We start from the raw sequence: 21,985 nt of genomic DNA, 5'->3' as shown, positions 1-21,985 counted from the left end.
AATAAATTACAATTACGAAAAATATCGCTGCCACTTTTCTAAACTATTCATCACACACCTTAGAATAAGCAAAGGTGATGTGTCCCTGACAGGACCCCGCTGGGACACCCGAGCAGGCTCAGCGGGGCGCGGGGAGGCAGGCGGCTTTGGGGACGATTCACAGACACGCTCCGCTGACCGCAGGGACACAAGCCGTACCACCGGCTGCGGCTCCGCCCCCGCCCGCCCCCGTGGCCGCACGCCTGCTCCCGAGCTTGTCTCTTGGCTTTTGCTCCTCCTAATAATTCCCCGACGGAGCTTTGTGCTCTCTGTGTTCAACACATGCCTCGCTCCGTACACACAGCAGCTCTATCCCCCCGCGGTCCCGGCGCGGCTCCCGGCGGGGCTCCCGGCGCGGCTCCCGGCGGGGCTCCCGGCGCGGCTCCCGGCGGGGCTCCCGGCGCGGCTCCCGGCGGGGCTCCCGGCGCGGCTCCCGGCGGGGCTCCCGGCGCGGCTCCCGGCGGGGCTCCCGGCGCGGCTCCCGGCGGGGCTCCCGGCGCGGCTCCCGGCGGGGCTCCCGGCGCGGCTCCCGGCGCGGCTCCCGGCGCGGCTCCCGGCGCGGCTCCCGGCGCGGCTCCCGGCGCGGCTCCCGGCATCCCCTCTTTTCCGGGGCGGAACCCGAATGCGGACGGGAGGGAGAGTCAGGGGTGGGGCTGTGCAGATTCAAGAGCGAAGGCACGGAGGGGCTGCTCGGAAGGATGTCTATGCAGATTTGTGGGGTTCCAGGGCTCTGTGCTTGTGAAGGGGTTGCTCGGAAGGATGTCAATGCAGATTTGCGGGCTTCCAGGGCTCTGTGCTTGTGAGGCGCGGGCAGGGGAGCGCGGAATGCAGCGTGGGAGGAGCTCGGGAACAACGCGAGGGCGGTGGGCGAGTCAGGGGCGAGAGCGGCTGGGGACCGCCTTTGGAATTCCCTGTGTATCGTTCCTCGCCTTTTTGGCTAATATCAAGTGTAGTATCTATTCTTATCAGTTCAATATCTGATACGTCCTCGATGGGAGGACTTTATATTACAGGATTTTTGGGCTCGGGAGTCGGATCCGGAGCTTGCTCCCTCCGCTCCGCGCGTGGTACGGGTATTGCGGTGCCTCCGGGAACGGTGCACCCCGCCGGGGACCTCTGGTCGGTTAAAAACACATTTAAACCCGAGTAAACGTGATTATCCGCACTTAAGGGTAAACCGCAGCTCTCCGGACCCCTGAGAAGCTGCCAAAGCTCGGGCGGCTGTGATTCTCTCCTCCCTTCTCCTCGCAGGGTGCGGCCAAATGGCGGCGCTTCCCCCGTGCTTTTGCGTGCTATTTGGGTTAAACTCCGGGATCTCGCCGCTTTCTGAGGGGGTTTCCGATTTATATCAGGGTAATGGAGGACATTAATGTCATTTAAATGAATCTGGGAGGGGATTTGGGGCAGTTTTGTCACATAAACACGTGAAGGAGGTGAGCAGCGGGGCGGGGGAGCCGCACGGCTTTCTTTTTGCAGCTCTTTGACCGCGGATGTTTCTACGATGCAAATAAAAATCTCAATTCTTTTTAAAAACACCGATTTTGTTTATTTGTAAAGTAAAAAAGGTGCAGAGCTTCATCACAGCCGCTTCGGCAGCGGCTTGGAGGTCCTGGGGTGACCTAGGCGATCCCGGAGTCCCCAAAGCCGGAAAATTCCCTAAAGCCCCTCCCGACCTTCCCCGGTTTCCTCAGGAATTTTGGGGGCGATGTGACAATTTTGGGGGATTTTCGGGCGTTCCCCGCGTCCTCCCCGGGATTTCCCCCCTCCCCTGCTCTTACCGCAGCCCTCTGCTGCCCCCGAAAAGCCTCAAAAGGGGCAAGAAATCCCCGATCCCCGCTGTTCCGAACCTGCCCGGCAGAGCGGCCTTGGCCCGAGCCGCGCCTCATGAGGGAATATGCAAATTAGAAGGGCATGGGCAGGGTTTGGGGGGGCAGGAGTGGTTATGCAAATGAGAGAACGCCGGGAGGGAGTGGCTTCATGGGAGTAAGGGGCGGGGTTATGCTAATTCTGATGACCGCATGCACGAACGGCATCTTGGGAGAAAGGGGCGGGGTTATGCTAATTTAGATTACCTCATGCCCGAACGGCATCTTGGGAGAAAGGGGCGGGGTTATGCTAATTTAGATTACCTCATGCGCGAACGGCATCTTGGGAGAAAGGGGCGGGGTTATGCTAATTTAGATTACCTCATGCGCGAACGGCATCTTGGGAAAAAGGGGCGGGGTCATGCAAATTTAGATTACCTCATGCTCGAACGGCATCTTGGGAGAAAGGGGCGGGGTTATGCTAATTTCGATTACCTCATGCGCGAACGGCATCTTGGGAGAAAGGGGCGGGGTTATGCTAATTTAGATTACCTCATGCGCGAACGGCATCTTGGGAGAAAGGGGCGTGGTTATGCTAATCTAGATTACCTCATGCGCGAACGGCATCTTGGGAGAAAGGGGCGGGGTTATGCTAATTTAGATTACCTCATGCGCGAACGGCATCTTGGGAGAAAGGGGCGCGGTTATGCTAATTTAGATTACCTCATGCGCGAACGGCCTCTTGGGGGAAATGGGCGGGGTTATGCAAACTAGCCGAAACGCGGCGCGAGTTGCAGTCTCGGTAAAGGGGCGGGGTCATGCAAATTAAAGCACAATCCCGCATGAATGGCGTCTGGGGAAAAGAGGTCCGGCCATGCAAATTAGATCACTGCGCGCAGCGATCGGCGGCATCATGGCGGATGAAGATCGGTGAGGCAAACTCGATTCCTTAGCGGCGCGAATAGCATCTTGAGAGCTTTATTGGGGGATTTGCAGAGTTTAGGCCTCGGTGCGCGGGGGGCGCGGGGGGGAAATGGGGTTTCAAGTTTTTCCCGAGTCTCCGAAAAAAGACCTTTTTTCCATTTTTCCCCACACAAATCCCCGCAGCTCCTCTCGGCCCCGGCTCGGCAAATCCAACCGCATGGTCCGAGCGGCCAAAAGCCCGAGCGCGGCACCTTCGCCGTGCCTCTGCCGGCCTGTCCGGCCCCGCATGGCCGCCCCGCGCCCTTGCTTGAGCCGCAGAATCCATGGAAAAACTCCTGCAGCTCCCGAGCCTTTCCGCCTCTCCCGGAGCTCCCAGCGCCTCACGAGCTTCCCGCGCGGCCGGCCGGAGCGGCGGGGTGATGCATATTAGAGAACCAGAGCACCGCCGTGATTTCGGGTCAGTGCTTCAGAAACATGTGCTGACAGTGCGGGAACACAGCGGGAAAGAGTCTCTAAATTGCTGGAAAGGAGGTGCGGGGCGGCGCGGGGGAGACAGCGAGGTGTGTGTTTGTCGAGCGGGGTGCCGCCGGGAGCGGGGGAAGGAGATTGTCATCGCCGCTCGGCCGTTTGGCTAAGATCGAGTGTAGTGTTTATAGTTATTTATTCGGTTTTGGGTACGTCCCAAGCTCTTCTGAGGCTTTCCCATTTCTCTGCTCCTCTCAGGACACTGTATCCCATTAACTTGGGAAAGTTAGAGATGTGACTAATTTATCCTGCTGTGGGCTCACTTCGGGCTGTGCCTTTCCCAGGGTTTTGGGGAGGTGCAAATGTATTTTGTGCCTGACGGAACACTGAAAACAGAAGGGGGTTTATTGGAGGAGGATCTGGCATGTATATAATCTCTGGAAGGAATTCACAGAATAGGTATTTCAATTATCCTAAAATAAATAGCATTACAGTAAACTGTGAATCTGAAATTTGCCTGCTGTGTTCAGTTTTGTGACTGCTGTCAGATTCTTGATGGATTGTGATCACCCTTTCACTTTTTTATTGGCAGTACCTTCTTTGTGGAGTACCACTTTCCTGTGGGAGTCTCCAAGGATGATAAAGGACAAGTCTCCGTAACAACAGAAGCAGTTCGAGTAGCTTCAAGTAAAATCACTGATGATGGTAAGAGCATTATTTCCCTCCCCGCCCTTAGATTTAGTTTCGTTGACTCCATCTCTTAGAAATTATTCAGTAGTGTTTTCCATGTGTTTCCATGCATTGCCTGAAAATCACAGTATGATTCGTGGCACCTCTGCCCCTAGAGTTGCCATGCTGCAGATAGGGGAATGGTCCTCTCAGGGAGAAGGGAGCCAAGTGATTTTTTAATTCTTTTTTTCTTTCAAGAAGTATTCATGCTGGAATTTTCAAATTTCTTTTCCTAGGGAAAGAACAAGTTAGTAAGCCCATTCCTTCCTTTGAACATAAAGCCAAAATTCTTTCTGCAATAGTAGGAGAATTATCATGTACTTTTAGAAATATCAGAGATACTTACAGCTCAAATAAATAATTTTCCAGATGTTGATGTATGTCATGTAGTATCTCCAATAGCTCAGATAATCTGCTGGATCCAAGGATCCAGAGTCCTGTGCTCAGATCAGCAGACATTAATCTCTGTACTGAGAGTCACCAGTGTTTGTATCCCTGGGAACAATTTCTGTTTCTGTTCCCACTGAGAAGAGAATGCTGGATGAGCAAGATCCTCTGCCCAGTCTTTGCAGAAACTGGAATGCCAGGGTGACTTTCAAAAGCCTCTCCCATACGGTCATTCGTTGGCTTTGCATCTTTCTGAGTGGCATTTGGGAGACTTTGAGTTCTCTTGTAAATTCTTCGCTGGTCGTTTGTGACCAGAGAAAACATCTGCTCCTTCTGAACTTCTGTAATGCAACATTGTAGTCCAAAACTAACCCATCCTGCTGCCCTCTGCCTTGTGTAGAGTTCAGCTCTGTGGAACCTACCAAAATAGGTTGGGCTGAAAATAATTTGAGGAAGACATCAAGTCAATCCACTGTAGCATTATCCTTCCTGAGAGCTTTTATCTCATTTATTAAAGATGGCTAATGGGAAAAATTCCATAGCCATCCCAGACAAGGTGGAGGAGTGCTTGGCATCCGGTTGGAAATTTCTTTGTGTAACCTGCATTTTTGTCATCACAAGACTACTTCCTTGTCCACTGTGAATGCTCTTACTGGACTTGTACTCTGTCCCAGACTGAATGCCAATTCAGTCCATCTCTTCTTGCAGCTATTCCTTCTCTCCTAAAGCTGTGATCTTTCTTGCAGCTCAGCTTTGACTCTCTCAAGAACTGTCTTGAACTATGTTATTTAATATGAGACAGAGTTCTCTCACTGAAGAAGGGCAGGTCTTACTGCATGCTAGAATGGTAGAGACTTGGTGTCACCCGAAGTCTTTAAATGCTGTTACAATTTAAAATTATATTAATTTATCTAATAATGTATTGATTTTTAAATTCTTTTTATTAGCTATTTTTTAATTAATTTATAATCTTAATTTTGTCCTGCTGGCCTCCTGCTATTTCCTGGCCTTGGAAAATGAAAACCAGTTTACTTGGGCCTTGATGTTAATACATAATGCAGAATTAAATGATTGTGTGTGTGTAACAGAGCATTCTCCAGGAGAACATTTATTTCTATCAGGTAATTTTGGATATTTGTTGCTCCACTCTTCCTTCCAGTGGTGAAATTCCAACAGCAGTCTGTGTTCCAGGTGCGGTTCGGAGGAACAATGATAGAGCACTGGTGGGGCTCTGACCTGGCTTTTAAAATCTACGTGAGGAAAAGCACACAGAAAAAGGTACTTACTAGAAGATGTTCCTACTTTGTGTATTGAAAAGCAAAGAAATTGTTTGCATTTCCATTTCCTACGGAAGCGCAGACAACCAGATATTGGCAAGGGAAATGATATTACATGTAGATAGTTGAACTGATCGCAGTTCAGTCTTCACAGAATCACAGAATATTCTGAGGGACCCACAGGATCACTCCTGTGGCTGCATAAAGGATTTTCTGAGTTTGAGACTGGCTGGCAAAAAAAACCCCCTTGTCCTTCCCGCATCCTTAAGAGTGATCTCTTGCTATTTGAGCATATTGGATCAATTATAAACATTATCCTTCAATGAGAACACGGCTCCTTCAGTAGTGTAGAATGAGCTCATGTGGATGCAGTTTATATCCTTACCCTGCCCTGTGTAAGGGGAGTCACGTGAGCTGTGAAAAACTGGTGTAACTTGTGCATTTTGGGGGAAAAAAAGTACATTTCTATCCGGTAAGGTTATTTGCACAACCATCTGCCTGTGATGAAGATGGTGAGAGGGATTAACTCAGTTTAGGTTATTTTAATCAACACCAAGGTTGTCTGCCTTTCTTTTAACGGGGGAATAAATAGCATCTTTCAGTATGGAAGTTTTACTAGGATTTAGGATTTTACTAGGCTATTCAAATTTTGCATTAATCTGGAATTGTTTACAGTGTGTTCTGGGAAAATTTGTTTTACTGATGTTCTAGTGAGACTTGAAATTGGAAGTAAAGGAGATTTCCCAAATCCCTGTTGGTACAACCAATGTAGGAGTGGGGAGGGTGTGTGGCTGCTCATGGCTTCCCAGAAAGCTTTTATTTCACAAAAGTTCTTTAAACCTGATAGAAATCTTGCAAAAATGAATTCTTTGCCTGCCCTCAGCCCGTGGCCATTGGCTCAGCAGTGCTTCAGCTCCGCAGGGTGATTGAGGCTGAGCTGCTCAGTGTTAGCTGGGAAATACCTGTGGGTAAAGAAGGAGATCACACACAAGTTGGACCATTACAGGTATGTGTTTTACCAGCTCAAACTTGAGTTGTTACACACTTTGGCTGCACACTCTTATTTTTAACTCCTCTTTTCTCTCTTTGTTTAATTTGCCATTTCTCAGATACAAAGCTTTGCAAGACTAGTATAAAATAACATGAATCTTTTTTATTGCTTAGGGGTTTGGAGAAATATTTTGAAACTCCTGCATGTCCAGGGATGTTGTCAATAAGCTAGGACTTGAATACAGAAACCACTCTACAGGCAAATTTGAGTGGCACATATTCAGGGCTTGGAGCTTTGGCTTCTGCTTCACATGTGACATGAGCTGAGGTCTCTCCTGCCAAGGAGGCCTTGTGTTCCTTGTCCTTGTCACTTCAGGAATTACTTTCTCCAGCCAAAGTTTTTACTGGTTTGCAGCTTCTGATTGAGAAGCATTAACAGTTTGAGAGATTTGACAGTTCTGAGCAGGTGAAGGGTTAAGAATGGGGTGAGCTTTAAGGTCCCTTCCAACCCAGACCATTCAATGATTCATCTGTAATTGTGTGGTTTTGCACTCCGTTCTGGACTTTATTTCATCGAGTCACATGTAGTTTATTTTACAGCAAAAGCTGTGGCTGGTAACCGGCGTATGCCTTAGGGTGAGTTCTCGAGCCAAAGGTGTGCTGTTTTCCCTGAGTTTCTGTTGCAGCCCTTGGTTTTGGATGAGGCACATCTTACCAGCCTGTTCTGCCTTGTCCTGCAGGTGTCCCTGGAGCTTGTGGCCAAGAGCAAAGACTCTGCCTGCACCGCTGCCAGGTCAGCCACGGCCCCAGCTCATGCCAAGAGACATCCCCAGCTGAAACTGCAGGAGCCCAGCAGGACAAGTGGGAATGCAGAAAGCACTGTGTGCACCACAAGAAGCCCTGAGGACTGCCAGGAGCCAGGAGCAGGCAGCAGGGACACAGCACAGCCACCACACACCGTGCCAGCCCCCACAGCCCGGGATGGGGTTGCACACAGAGCCCCAGCCGAGGAGGATGGGTTGTTGCTGCATGTGCTGTTGATGGTGCCTGATGGAAAGGATTTTATTGCTGAAGGCTCTGGGCTCCCCACTTCTTGTAATGTGTATTTAAACTGCAAACTGCTCAGCATTGAGGAGGCAACGAGATCCACTGTCGTCTGGGGCACAACGCAGCCTGCCTTTAATTTTTCTCAGGCAAGTCTCCCATTCTCCATTTCACACTGATTGAAGCATGGTATTCCTCACTGACAAACACATTTCATAGTCAAGTTACCTGTGTACGTGGAGAAACATTTCTGCTTGCCTCTGTCCAATGCACATTGAATTTTGAACTTCTGTCTCTAAAAAGCACAATTCTGTAGACTGGGATAAAGTAGACTTACCAGAATGCTCTGTACTTAGCCAATATTTTCCAGTGTATTCTGTGTACTAATTCTGCTTTAACGCTTTCAGGTGATGCCTTTTGCATTGACTTCCAGACACTTGGAGCGGCTGAAGAACAATGTGATGATTATTGAAGCGTGGAACAAGCTGGGAAGCCCTGGCTGTGACAAATTGCTGGGATTAGTGAAACTCCCTCTGCATCAGTTTTACATCTCGTTCAAGTAAACTTTTTCTTTTCCCCCCATATTTTGGGTTGGGCAATATCCTAACTCAGAGAAAGAAGTCAGGGATGGCGTGTGGGGTTGTGTGGGAGGGTTCTTAGTTACACTTTATAGCAAAAGGCATTTTTGCCCTGCCAAGCTACCTATAGCTCTTTCCCGCAGTGAGCAGCGTGTGAGTTACACTGTCCTTGTCCAGAAGTACAGATGGAGTGTGAGAAATGAAGTCACTGTGCTGCATCAGGATTGGTGGCTGCTTAACTTGTGGTCCTGGGACAGACTAAAACCAGAAGAAATCAAAGTGACTACACAGGAAAATGAAGTGTGGCTTTCCGTCGGTGATTTTCCAAGACTGTGACTGATTGGGTTTGCTCCTAATTAAGTTCTGCAGAGATCCCATAGGGATGCTGTCAGTTTGCACAGCCCAGATGTCAAATAACCTCCAAAACCTTCATGTTTTGTGTTCTTATCTATTGGGATTCTCTGGAGTTCTTTGTTCTTTTTGGTTTTAATCTATTGGCTTCTTGTTCAGTTAAGTAATATACCTGCTTAAAACAGTTTAAATTAGTGGAAATACTGGACAGAGGAGATTCTTCCTAATGCAAAGGATTAATTCCTTTTATTTTGGTCAGACCTAATGACAAGTGGAAATCAGACAGTGCTGGAGCTGAATGGCCACTGCTTTGTTATTACTGTGTCATTTGTATAATTTTTTAGTAATCCACTGTAATTTACTTGTGTATGTCTTAGAATCACCGAACGGTTTGGCTTGGGAGGAACCTTAAAGCCCTTCCAGTCCCACTCCCTGCACTGGGCAGGGACACCTTCCACTAAACCAGATTGCTCCAAGCTCCATCCAACCTGGCCTTGAATAACTCCAGTGTATTATTGGAGATTTTTCGATCTTTCTGGGAGGTTGTCGCTGTTTTCAAGATGATAGCTGAGCCATTTGCTTTTGAGGCATTAGATCTTTCTTGCAAAGGAAGTACTCTGAAAGCACCTACAGCAGCTGTGCCAGCTGCTCTCCAGTCAATCACTTCCAAAGCTTTTTTTTCCAAAAATTTTCTCTCTCTGCCTCATCTGCATGCTGCCCCAAGGAAGATTTTACAATAGCATTTTCCTTTCCTTACCTACACTTTAGCTCCATTTCATACCCTCCGTTATTCAAATCCTAATACTTTTCTTACTGCCTACAAGATCACTGTCATAAAGGAACAACAGAAAAATGGCAACACCTCCCTAGCTCAACATTTCTTTTTCCTCGTTTCCTAATTGCTCTTCCCATTTCACATGTTGCCTTTTTAATGCATGTTTAAAGGACTGCAATTAGCACTGCTCCAGAAGAATTTGGGAAGTGCTGCTTCTCCCTCTGGCTCACCGTGGAACAAAATCCAGACGCGAGATGCCGCTCTGTAGCTGTAGAAAACCTCCAGGTATTCATACGAACAATACACTAAATAAATGAAATTCTATGCCTTCAAAGAAATTCCTCATGTCTGTAAAATCTAACAAAATACATTAAAAAACTCTCCTGATCAAGTATGTATCCATTTCAATGCTGAACAGACACACTTTGAACTTTTAAAAACTTCTGGCTTTGGTGCTACCCCTTCTTACATTACAAAAATTGCAAATTCTGACCTCAAATCTGGGTTCTGGGGGATCACGGGCAACTATACCACGGCTGTCACCAGCCCAGATCCTACCTAGACCCGTATGGGATATAGGTTCACCTTGGGGTTAGACACAGCTGCCCTGGCAAAAATTCCTCCTGCAGGCACAAGATTACACGGCAGATGTTCTTAGGCACACTCTGAAAGAGGTGGGTTTGGATGGGACTCTGGGATGCGGACGGCTGCATCACCCACTGCCCTCAATACCTCTCACTCATCCTTCCTTTCAGCTAACAGGCCACGGCCCCCCACCCGCTCCACAGCCCCCTACAGCCCTGTGGTGCCAAGTGCTGCCCTGGACAACACAACACCTGTCAGCTCTGGAGCCCAAATCCTGGTTTTGTAAGCCTGTGGTGGGACTCAGCAATAGGGACTGGGGGCTGCACCTCTCCTGGGGTGACCTTCGGCTCCACTAACCTTGTGTGGTAACAATTCACACGGTAGCCAGGACTCTGCCCATATCCCACGGATTCACCCCCCATCCCGGTTAGGGCTCACTGCTCCATACCCCACCTGTCCTGGACACGCTCTCACTCCCCCAGCAGAGGCGCTACCCTGGGGCTCTGCACCCTGTACACATTTACCTGTATCTGACATCCCCTCCTATGCCACCGCCAGCAACCCGCCTTGGGACCGGCTCTGTCTCCCACACCCTTCTCCCTTCTGCTGCTCCCCATGCCTCTCCCACAAATGTTTACTAATGCACTCTATTGCTGATCAAACAGAGAAATAATTAACACATTCACACTTTTCATTAGGAGTTTATTTATTAAAGGAATCATGGGGACTAAATTGCATCAGCCTGCACTTACCACGCAGCTTTTCCTTGCTTCATAAGGTGACGCTGGACTCTCTCAGCAGGACTAAAAAATCCGGCTCTCCAGTTTAATAAAAGCCACCTTAGACCCACTGGGCCCAAAACCGTAACAAATGGCACACTTCTTTTAGAGAACTCTGCAACTACTCACGTTGGATACTGCTTTGGGGACTGCAACAATGACAGTCTTGCCATCCTGGCAAGCTCTGCCTCTGAAGAGCCTGCTTGCTGGCAGCTCCTGCAGCCAAAATTTATCCAGGCCAGTGATGATTGGCATCTTCAGCACCACCTTCATGCCACCCTAGGCAGCTGAACCGGGACACCCAGGACATTCCAGGCAGAGGTCCCTGCAGAACCATAAAAATCGTTCAGTGCTTTGCAAAGCAAAGCTCAGAGGGATACAAGGCATTTCTCAGGAAAACCCACCAAAAACCCAGAAATTTTAGTGACCGAAGAACACGCTTTTTGGAATGCAACTGCAGCCCGGCTCGTACCGAACGCTACGCCTATCCACACTTTTAAGGGTGTGGAAAATGCCTTCAAAAACAGGTTATCCCATGACCACCTCCCACTGACAGGATCCTTGGGGCAACTCTTAGATTTTTGCATGTTCAACTGACAATAGGAAAACGGGACAGGTGTTTGGGATTTCTCTGAGCACGGTCTAGCAGCTCACAATACCCTTTGGGCTTTTACTTTGGTATTTTTATAACCTGGGGTTTTAATTATTTTCTGACTTCTGCTTGTCATGGGCCTCAAGCATCCTATTCCAGCCTCTTGGCTTCATTTGCCTTCTTCCACCGCATTTATCCTCGCATGGAAACTGCTAAAAAGCACAAAACAATGACACACGCTTCACACTTCAAACGCAAATAAATTACAATTACGAAAAATCTCGCTGCCACTTTTCTAAACTATTCATCACAGACCTTAGAAAAAGCAAAGGTGATCTGTCCCTGACAGGACTCCGCTGGGACACCCGAGCAGGCTCAGCGGGGCGCGGGGAGGCAGGCGGCTTTGGGGACGATTCACAGACACGCTGCCGCTGCCCGCAGGGACACGAGCCGTACCACCGGCTGCGGCTCCGCTCCCGCCCGCCCCCGTGGCCGCAGCGCCTCCCCCGGCGCCTCCCCCGGCGCCTCCCCCGGCGCCTCCCCCGGCGCCTCCCCCGGCGCCTCCCCCGGCGCCTCCCCCGGCGCCTCCCGCGGCGCCTCCCCCGGCGCCTCCCCCGGCGCCTCCCCCGGCGCCTCCCCCGGCGCCTCCCCCGGCGCCTCCCCCGGCGCCTCCCCCGGCGCCTCCCCCGGCGCCTCCCCCGGCGCCTCCCCCGGCGCCTCCCCCGGCGCCTCCCCCGGCGCCTCCCCCGGCGCCGCCCCCGGCGCCTCCCCCGGCGCCTCCCCCGGCGCCTCCCCCGGCGCCTCCCCCGGCGCCTCCCCCGGCGCCTCCCCCGGCGCCTCCCCCGGCGCCTCCCCCGGCGCCTCCCCCGGCGCCTCCCCCGGCGCCTCCCCCGGCGCCTCCCCCGGCACCTCCCCCGGCACCTCCCCCGGCGCCCCCTCTTTGCCGGGGCGGAACCCGAATGCGGACGGGAGGGAGAGCCAGGGGTGGGGCTGTGCGGATTCAACAGTCACAGCACAAACGGGCTGCTCGGAAGGGTGGCTGTGAGATTTGCGGGCTTCCAGGGCTCTGTGCTTGTGAGGCGCGGGCAGGGGAGCGCGGAATGCAGCGTGGGAGGAGCTCGGGAACAACGCGAGGGCGGTGGGCGAGTCAGGGGCGAGAGCGGGTGGGGACCGCCTTTGGAATTCCCTGTGTATCGTTCCTCGCCTTTCTGGCTAAGATCAAGTGTAATATCTGTTCTTATCAGTTCAATATCTGATACGTCCTCGATGGGAGGACTTTATATTACAGGATTTTTGGGCTCGGGAGTCGGATCCGGAGCTTGCTCCCTCCGCCCCGCGCATGGTCTGGGTATTGCGGTGCCTCCGGGAACGGTGCACCCCGCCGGGGACCTCTGGTCGGTTAAAAACAGATTTAAACCCGAGTCAACGTGATTATCCGCACTTAAGGGTAAACCGCAGCTCTCCGGACCCCTGAGAAGCTGCCAAAGCTCGGGCGGCTGTGATTCTCTCCTCCCTTCTCCTCGCAGGGTGCGGCCAAATGGCGGCGCTTCCCCCGTGCTTTTGCGTGCTATTTGGGTTAAACTCCGGGATCTCGCCGCTTTCTGAGGGGGTTTCCGATTTATATCAGGGTAATGGAGGACATTAATGTCATTTAAATGAATCTGGGAGGGGATTTGGGGCAGTTTTGTCACATAAACACGTGAAGGAGGTGAGCAGCGGGGCGGGGGAGCCGCACGGCTTTCTTTTTGCAGCTCTTTGACCGCGGATGTTTCTACGATGCAAATAAAAATCTCAATTCTTTTTAAAAACACCGATTTTGTTTATTTGTAAAGTAAAAAAGGTGCAGAGCTTCATCATAGCCGCTTCGGCAGCGGCTGGGAGGTCCTGGGGTGACCTAGGCGATCCCGGAGTCCCCAAAGCCGGAAAATTCCCTAAAGCCCCTCCCGACCTTCCCCGGTTTCCTCAGGAATTTTGGGGGCGATGTGACAATTTTGGGGGATTTTCGGGCGTTCCCCGCGTCCTCCCCGGGATTTCCCCCCTCCCCTGCTCTTACCGCAGCCCTCTGCTGCCCCCGAAAAGCCTCAAAAGGGGCAAGAAATCCCCGATCCCCGCTGTTCCGAACCTGCCCGGCAGAGCGGCCTTGGCCCGAGCCGCGCCTCATGAGGGAATATGCAAACTAGAAGGGCATGGGCAGGGTTTGGGGGGGCAGGAGTGGTTATGCAAATGAGAGAACGCCAGGAGGGAGTGGCTTCATGGGAGTAAGGGGCGGGGTTATGCTAATTTGGATGACCGCATGCACGAACGGCATCTTGGGAGAAAGGGGCGGAATTATGCTAATTTAGATTACCTCATGTGCAAAAGGCATCTTGGGAAAAAAGGCGGGGTTATGCTAATTTCGATTACATCATGCGCGAACGGCATCTTGGGAGAAAGGGGCGGGGTTATGCAAATTTAGATTACCTCATGCGCGAACGGCATCTTGGGAAGGAAAGGCGGGGTTATGCTAATTTGGATGACCTCATGCCCGAACGGCATCTTGGGAAAGAAAGGCGGGGTTATGCTAATTTAGATTACCTCATGCCCGAACGGCATCTTGGGAGAAAGGGGCGGGGTTATGCTAATTTCGATTACCTCATGCCCGAACGGCATCTTGGGAGAAAGGGGCGGGGTTATGCTAATTTAGATTACCTCATGCGCGAACGGCATCTTGGGAGAAAGGGGCGCGGTTATGCTAATTTAGATTACCTCATGCGCGAACGGCATCTTGGGAGAAAGGGGCGGGGTTATGCTAATTTAGATTACCTCATGCGCGAACGGCATCTTGGGAGAAAGGGGCGGGGCCATGCTAATTTAGATTACCTCATGCGCGAACGGCATCTTGGGAGAAAGGGGCGGGGTTATGCTAATTTGAATTACCTCATGCGCGAACGGCATCTTGGGAGAAAGGGGCGGGGTTATGCTAATTTAGATTACATCATGCGCGAACGGCATCTTGGGAGAAAGGGGCGCGGTTATGCTAATTTAGATTACCTCATGCGCGAACGGCCTCTTGGGGGAAATGGGCGGGGTTATGCAAACTAGCCGAAACGCGGCGCGAGTTGCAGTCTCGGTAAAGGGGCGGGGTCATGCAAATTAAAGCACAATCCCGCATGAATGGCGTCTGGGGAAAAGAGGTCCGGCCATGCAAATTAGATCACTGCGCGCAGCGATCGGCGGCATCATGGCGGATGAAGATCGGTGAGGCAAACTCGATTCCTTAGCGGCGCGAATAGCATCTTGAGAGCTTTATTGGGGGATTTGCAGAGTTTAGGCCTCGGTGCGCGGGGGGCGCGGGGGGGAAATGGGGTTTCAAGTTTTTCCCGAGTCTCCGAAAAAAGACCTTTTTTCCATTTTTCCCCACACAAATCCCCGCAGCTCCTCTCGGCCCCGGCTCGGCAAATCCAACCGCATGGTCCGAGCGGCCAAAAGCCCGAGCGCGGCACCTTCGCCGTGCCTCTGCCGGCCTGTCCGGCCCCGCTGGCCGCGCCGAGAATCCATGAAAAATCTGCAGCTCCCGAGCCTTTCCGCCTCTCCCGGAGCTCCCAGCGCCTCACGAGCTTCCCGCGCGGCCGGCCGGAGCGGCGGGGTGATGCATATTAGAGACACAGAGCACCGCCGTGATTTCGGGTCAGTGCTTCAGAAACAGTGCTGACAGTGCGGGAACACAGCGGGAAAGAGTCTCTAAATTGCTGGAAAGGAGGTGCGGGGCGGCGCGGGGGAGACAGCGAGGTGTGTGTTTGTCGAGCGGGGTGCCGCCGGGAGTGGGGGAAGGAGATTGTCATCGCCGCTCGGCCGTTTGGCTAAGATCGGGTGTAGTGTTTATAGTTATTTATTCGGTTTTGGGTACGTCCTTGGTGAGAGGACTTTATGTTAAGCGGGTATTTGAGCTCGGGAGTTGGGTCCAAAGCTTGCTCCCTCGGCTCCGCACATCGTCCCGGTATTGCGGTGCCTCCGGCAGCGGTGCATCCCCACCGGGGACCTTTCGACTGCCAAACGCAGACTAAATGCATTCGGAAACACTAAACGTCACAAGTCTGTGGGTATTCCTCCCGCGAGTTCCTGGCAGGGGCTCGCTGTCATCCCGGAGCTCGCTCTCACGCCCGGTGCATCTTCCCGGCAATGCGGTGCCTCCGGGAACGGCGCACCCCGCACGGGGACATTACGGTAGTGAAAAAGCACAAGGAGAGAGCGGTTGCTTAACTGCTATGTATATTTGTCGCAATATCAGACGTTATTATGTGACAAAAGGTTTGTGGCGCTTCCGAAGGTGCCGCGAAGGCAGCGCTGTAGGTTGTGGATCCCGTCCGTCCTTCTGCCTCAGCGCCCGCAACATCTCGTGCCTTAGCCCCGCCTGTCCCAGGGGCCCTGTTATAGGGCGCTAATAACGGGGAGATTAATAAGTAGGTTACAGTGAAAAGGGACAGCGCAAGTCTGCTTCTGCAGGTGCTACCGGAAATACCCGAATGGTGGAGAGAGCGAGGGTAAGTATGTCAATTCATAACGTATCTTTCTATTCTTTAGCAAGTCAAACCACCTGCTTCCACAGCACTTCTGAGCTTCATTCTCGCTGTTTACAGAAAACTCTTACAGGCCTGTCTGTGACTGACGTGATGGCTGCAGCGCCACGATGGTCCGTATCAACAGTGGCTGCTTCTTTCAATTCTCTTTTTTCTGGTATACTTTCTTCTTACTAGATACTTAAGTCATCTCCTTCACTTGGGTAGCAGCATTCGTAAGGCACTGGGTACTATACTGTGGCTTGGGAATAAATGGCCGGCCATAAAGGTAGTAAACAGCTTTGCTGCAAGACAGAAAATGTTTGCAACATCTAACAAAAAGGTGGTTTTAGCCTGTGATTTTGTCATTATGGAACATGTTTCAGCTACTTCACATACAACACATGAAAAATTATTTATTGCTGAAACTCAAAAAGGCCACTACTTCTGCTGCGACAAACTGCGGCCACCCGGATATGTGTCCTTCCCTAAAAAACAAGAAATGGACAACAGAAAAATTGCAGGAGTTCCTTACCTCAGGATGGGTTTTTTTTTCTCTTTTTCTTCCTGCTCTTACCTTCTCATATCTCTTCGTTTTAATGCACATTGGAAGGACTGCAATTATCAGTACGGGGGAACGAATCCTGAAGTGCTGCTTCTCCCTCTTGCTTGTCGTGTCACAGAATGCACCCGGAAAATACCATTCTATACCGTACAAAGTTCCAGGTACGGATACAAATAATAGAAAAACTTCATTAATTACTTTCCCCTACATAAGATTGCCCATGCTTGTAAAATCTGTAGGAATACGTAGAAAAAATTGCAGATAAGGTCTGTATCAATTTCAATCCAGAACACCATCATTTTAAATTCTTTAAAAAATACAGGTTTGGATGATGGTCCTACCACTTCTTACATTACAAACTTTGGCAATACCGATCTCAAACCTGCTACACGTTTCTCCAAATATTTTCATAAATACTGGACAGTAAATAAGGTGTTAAGCTTTATACCTGAACTTAGTTATTACCTGCGTGTAGACTGCGTAACGCACACGTGGCCTGCTGAAAAACGCTTCAGCGTTAAACCCGATTCGTGCGGCTACATTCTGAGAGCTGCCGTGAAGTGCACCTCCTAGAATAGGCATGTGCAGAAATTTAGCTTTCGCGTGGCCTGCAAGAAAGAAGTGAAACCTTACTGGTTCTTTCAATGTCATCTGAAAGAAAGCACATCTGTCATTTTAAATACCGAAGGGTAACTGTCTTGACCTTCCTCCCCTGCACCCTCGGTGAGGCACTGCATGAGGCTTCGTAGGGTTTATGTCAGCCTTGGCACAAAATGCTGCACGGCTCATATGGTGGGTAACTTACAGCGTGTGTTCCACGTGCTATTCCGCTTAGCCGAGTCACACAAAAGCGAGGAAGATGCTCTAAGGGGTTCTTGGGAGGTACTGGTTGTGTAATTGTTCATTCTGAATGGGTCAGCAGCCCACAGCATTATGGCCTGTGAGCAGAGATGACAGCATGTAGGCAAAGGCCTCCCGTTCCCCCCTGAGCTGGGGGAGAATGGGTACAAACCTGCTTCCTGCAAGCGTATCCTCTTGGCCTGCTGCATGCTAAGGCTTGGACAACTTGGAGGGCAGCTGCAGGCTTTGGCTTCTGTGCATACACACCTCTCCCAGAAGGTGAGAGGACTTAATAATAACTTTGCCTGGATGTAATCAGCTGGCTGAAGGTCAGTGCAAAGTATCTGTCTTGAGGGAAATTTGTGGATGGAGTGAGATATGAATGTTTGGGTGAGGAAGAATGAGGAGTGTGTGATGACCATCCCTGGAATGGAATTGGAACTCTGCAGAGAATGGAGTGCATGCACTGTTAGGCAGCCTTTGCTGTAGGCAAGTGTGAAGAAGCCCAGGAGATGGGAGCAATAAGGAAAGATTCCAAAGCGGTGAGAATGAGTAGAACATGTTAGAGTTGGTGGTTCCAGTGGGATGACATGTGCATGGGGTCAGGGATGGTGCACCTGTGTGAGAAATGGTATAATACTGTGAAAGTGTCATGGGCAGGCATTGCTGAGCAGGCCTGAAGCCCTCCCCTGTGTCAGGACTTAAGCACACAGCTGGTGGGTAGGAAGCCAAGGAAAAGACGGCGTGAGGCAGTTGGACTTGCACATGTGCGGAGCTGTTCAGAAATGACTGACGTGTGTTGTGTTCTCTTACAGATGGTGGTGTTTGGCTGCTGCTGGAGTTGCCGGTCCCCGCGAGGATATTGCGGTGATGTGGCATGCGTAGAGAAGAGAAAGATGGCATCTGTTCCGTTCCAAAAGATGTTGGAAACAAAATGACATGAAAAGCTACTGAAGGAAAATTGTTGCGACTGAGTGCTACTGTTGGAAAATGTATCAGGTTAAAAATGTTGTCTAACTGTAGTTAAAAGTTTTGTTTGGGTTTCCCCCGGGAAAAGGAATTTTAGGTTTCTTGCAGAGCAATGTTGTGCCAGATGAGGTCTGGTAAAGTCAGCATACCAAGACATTGGGAGTGATCCCCAAAGATAAGCAGAAAGACAAGCACTATGAACAGAACATCCAGCAGGAACTTGTGGTTCTCAACAAGACATGATGGATATCACAAGCAGCTAGGCCAGAGCACCTGCAAGCAGAGCTGAAGACATCCTGGCCCAGAAAAAAGGCTGATAAGAACAAGTGAAGAATGTCATTAGCATCTGAGGCAAGGAGATTGGAGTCCAGTGAGAGACTGAATATGGGGAGTTTGCTCCACTTTGGAGTAATGAACACTGAACCAATGCTTTCCTATGGACTTTTACTGTATGCAATATCTGAGAAATGGAGTAAAAGCTATGTATCCTGGAATGATTGTCTCTGCACACCCGGGCTATGGCTGGATGAGATAATTGCTGTGGTACATCCTGACCACAAAATAAAGTAATGCCTTGAGAGTGTAACATGAAAATGTTGTTGGAGAGTTTTTCTATTTTTTTCTGCAGATTCTATTTTTTTCTGCAGGGTAACACTAGTAAACACATGGCAGTAGTGTAGAGGTGGAGAAAAAAAAAACCCCAAGACTAAAGAAGTGATCCTTGCAAAAGCACTGGATGGGGTAACACATGCAAACACAAGTGAATGCACCCATGAAACAAGTGAAAAAAACCCAGCAATGCATAGTAGAAGCCCCTAGGAAATCCTGTAGAAAGAGATGAGCAAAATGTACATAGCTGTGAGAAACACCTGCATGATAGTGTTGCAGTATCCCCCAAAATGTGTTTTGTTTTTCAAGAATTGTAAATTGTGGAGTTTTTAAGAAGTGGTAAAAAGACCCACTAAGATTTGAATGAATGGTAATTTCTGCTACTACAGTTGAGACAAAGCATGTAAAAATCAGGCACTGAACCTTAGTAAAATTCTATAGCAAGAGCTCCAAAAATTGTGAAAAAACTAAAACGGTAAAAATGCTGGGAAAAAAGCCTCCGCTCCCGTGTTGCCATAGCGACGGGCGGGCGGAGCCAGACGTAGCTTTGGGCGGACTGAGGGGGCACCGAGGGGCGGGCTCTTGGGCGGGGTGCGGGGAGCACCAGGGGCGTGGCTGTGTTCCGAGCCCCGTGACGTCGAGGGGCGGGGTGCAGAGACTACCAGAGGCGTGGCTTTGTCCCGGGCCGAGAGCCGACAGGGGCGGGGCCAAGGGAGGGACGGGGGGCGGAACAGTAGGTGGAGTACAGTGACGGACGCAGCACCGGGGGCGAGGAGGTGGGCAGGGCTTTGTTGACGTCATTGCGCGGCGAAGAAGATACGGCTCCAAAAAAAGGTTTTAAACTAAGGAGCCACTCTGACTCGGTGGGTATGGCCTTAAGCCGAATCTCTGCACTTCAGGGCTTCGAGTCCCACCGCGGGCAACACCGTGCGTGTGTTGGGCACGTCACGGCCACGTAGTCTGGCAGCCCGCCGGGCCCGCCTACCCCCACTGGAACGTAAATGAGGCACCTAAGCCAGAAGGTGAGGTGGCGGGGGGGGGCTGTCTCGGCAGCTTCCCGGGGGGGGGCGGGGGGGGGAATGGCGCCGCCCGGAAGGGGCGTCCCTGGATACCTCCCTACATCCACCGCTGCAGCGCGCGGCGCGCGCCGGAAATCGGGGGCTGTACGTGGGGGGGGGGAAGGCACCAAGGTGCCAAAAACGCTTTTTTCCGCCTACAAACATGAAACAACAACAACAACAAACTTCACCTCTTAAAAAACACACCTCTCTCCCTTTTCTAACGCAACACAAAAACAACAACAAACACCTCGCCTACTACAAACAACTAAATACACAACTAACAACACCACACACCAACAACATACAACAAACAACTAAATACACACACCTACACTCCAAAACGTTCATACACGCATTTTACAATCAACAACTACAAACACCAATGCCTCACACCACACAAACTAATGCCTCTCACATCCACCAAACACCTCTCAAATCACATACACCAACACAAACACAACACACACCACATCCTCACAAACACTAACAAATCACACTTAAATCTTCTTTACTCTTTACCTACTTGCTCTTCCCATCTCACCACTACTCTTTTTCGTGCACCTTCAACGACCTACCTGCAATTCTCACTCATCAACAACCACTACTCAACTGCTACTTCCCCATCTGCCTCATCACAGCACACAATCCACCCACAACATGCCCGTCCACCATAGCTGTACAAACCTCCAGCTATGGCTACAAACTGCACAAAAACTTCAAGAAATACTTGCCCTTCCACAACATTTCCAAAACCACGCTTTCAAAATCTGCCTCAATACATACAGATATTGCCACATCAACTCTCTATCCATTTCAATAAAGAACACCAGCACTTGCAACTCTACAAAACTTCTGCCTTTCCATTATGTTGCTAACACTTCTTGCATTAAAAATTTGCCTACGCTGACCTCAAAACTGCTACACATTTCTCCACTTATTTTACCTAATACACAACAGGAAATAAGGTGCTTGCCCTTATACCTCCACATACCTATTACCTGTCTGTGAACTGCATACCACATGCATAGCCTACAGAAATACACTTCAGGATTCGATCTGATTCCTAAGGCTCCATTGTACAAGCCTTACAAAACACCACCTCATCAATTATCCAGGTACACAACTTACGCTTTCAAATGGCCTAACAGAAACAAACAACTTTTGCTAACTCTTTCAATGCCATGTTAAACAAATAACATAGCTCATGGTGCTGAAGAAACAATAACAACTGCAATAACCATCCTCCCCTGTTCCCTATATGACACACCAAAAGATGGTTCAGAAAGTTTACTTCAAACACAATAGCAAATGACACACAACTCACAGGGTGGCTGATTCTCAGCCTCTGTTCCAATCACTCTTCCGCTCAGCCACATTACATAGAAGCAAGGAAAATGCCCAGAGGGATCATTTGCAGGTGCCAATTGCATAATCGTTCGGTCTGAACATGTGAACGGCCCAGGCCACGCTTCTGATAAAAGTATTTGGCGTAGATGAACTCCCATCACTGTGACCAAAACATATGACAAATACTTTACTTCCCTTTATGAAAATAACACCTGTCTGATCACCACAGCTCTGGTATTAGGTTAGCCCAACACACTGCAGCCTAACAGGGATCCTTCTCAAAACCTAGGGAGAAAACTTACATTTAGATGTCAGCACTTTCACTGTGACTTCTTTACAATTCACTGGCAACATGTCATTCATCTCATCTTATTTGCCACATAAGCCACACAAGGTATTTACTCTTTCAATTAGGACTCTAACATCACTTACTTGAAAAGGTTTCCACCATGGCCCGTGACTGTGATCTCCCTCCCTCTTCCTGCTGATCGAACCTGCTTCAAACCACTGCCTCTTTTGAACAGCTAGGAAATCCTTGCACACACTGGGCACAACACACCCAGGAGTCCAAGGCCAGCCTCAGGCCTAGCTCCTAGCCACTTCTGTCTGGCACAAATCCTGACATTTGCACAACTTTACGATACAAAATCCCACATTTGCCCGTGGGCACCTGGCTGGCAATCGATGGCTCTTTTACACAGCGATGGCACATCGCCACCCTCAGGTAAGATAGGCAGAT

General features: G+C 50.3%; 2 protein-coding genes and 3 non-coding genes across 9 annotated transcripts; all 5 read left to right on the top strand.

Moving 5' to 3' along the window:
* Window positions 1-956: 956 nt before the first annotated feature.
* Window positions 957-1,146, top strand: LOC146435005 (U2 spliceosomal RNA). Its single transcript, XR_014853589.1, has one exon. It is a non-coding gene; the product is annotated as a U2 spliceosomal RNA (small nuclear RNA).
* Window positions 1,147-2,718: 1,572 nt separating this feature from the next.
* Window positions 2,719-8,223, top strand: LOC146435004 (C2 domain-containing protein 3-like). The gene is made up of 7 exons (XM_085066543.1): window positions 2,719-2,774; window positions 2,952-3,170; window positions 3,826-3,938; window positions 5,509-5,627; window positions 6,510-6,632; window positions 7,357-7,809; window positions 8,068-8,223. Exons 1-7 carry the CDS (start codon window positions 2,719-2,721, stop codon window positions 8,221-8,223), a joined length of 1,239 nt encoding a protein of 412 aa, XP_084922669.1.
* Window positions 8,224-12,512: 4,289 nt separating this feature from the next.
* Window positions 12,513-12,702, top strand: LOC146435003 (U2 spliceosomal RNA). The gene has a single exon (XR_014853588.1). It is a non-coding gene; the product is annotated as a U2 spliceosomal RNA (small nuclear RNA).
* Window positions 12,703-14,739: 2,037 nt separating this feature from the next.
* On the top strand, window positions 14,740-18,186 carry LOC146435001 (uncharacterized). Of its 5 annotated transcripts, none has more exons than XR_014853581.1 (4): window positions 14,740-14,986; window positions 15,803-15,840; window positions 16,469-16,581; window positions 18,076-18,186. XR_014853581.1 is itself a non-coding variant. In XM_085067285.1 (3 exons), exons 1-3 carry the CDS (start codon window positions 14,769-14,771, stop codon window positions 18,129-18,131), a joined length of 387 nt encoding a protein of 128 aa, XP_084923411.1. In that variant the 5' UTR covers window positions 14,740-14,768; the 3' UTR covers window positions 18,132-18,186. The 5 variants fall into 5 exon arrangements, 1 of the variants encoding a protein (XP_084923411.1); XR_014853579.1 differs by having other exon boundaries at window positions 15,627-15,840; XM_085067285.1 differs by lacking the exon at window positions 15,803-15,840.
* LOC146435002 (U2 spliceosomal RNA) lies at window positions 15,140-15,330 on the top strand. The gene has a single exon (XR_014853590.1). It is a non-coding gene; the product is annotated as a U2 spliceosomal RNA (small nuclear RNA).
* Window positions 18,187-21,985: the final 3,799 nt, after the last annotated feature.

Source organism: Lichenostomus cassidix, chromosome 7 (genome assembly GCF_008360975.1).
Source record: "Lichenostomus cassidix isolate B80296 chromosome 7, HeHo_3.0, whole genome shotgun sequence".
Taxonomy (NCBI): domain Eukaryota; kingdom Metazoa; phylum Chordata; class Aves; order Passeriformes; family Meliphagidae; genus Lichenostomus; species Lichenostomus cassidix.
The sequence above is the reverse complement of the archived record's forward strand: the minus strand, read 5'-3'. Positions and strand labels throughout refer to the sequence as shown.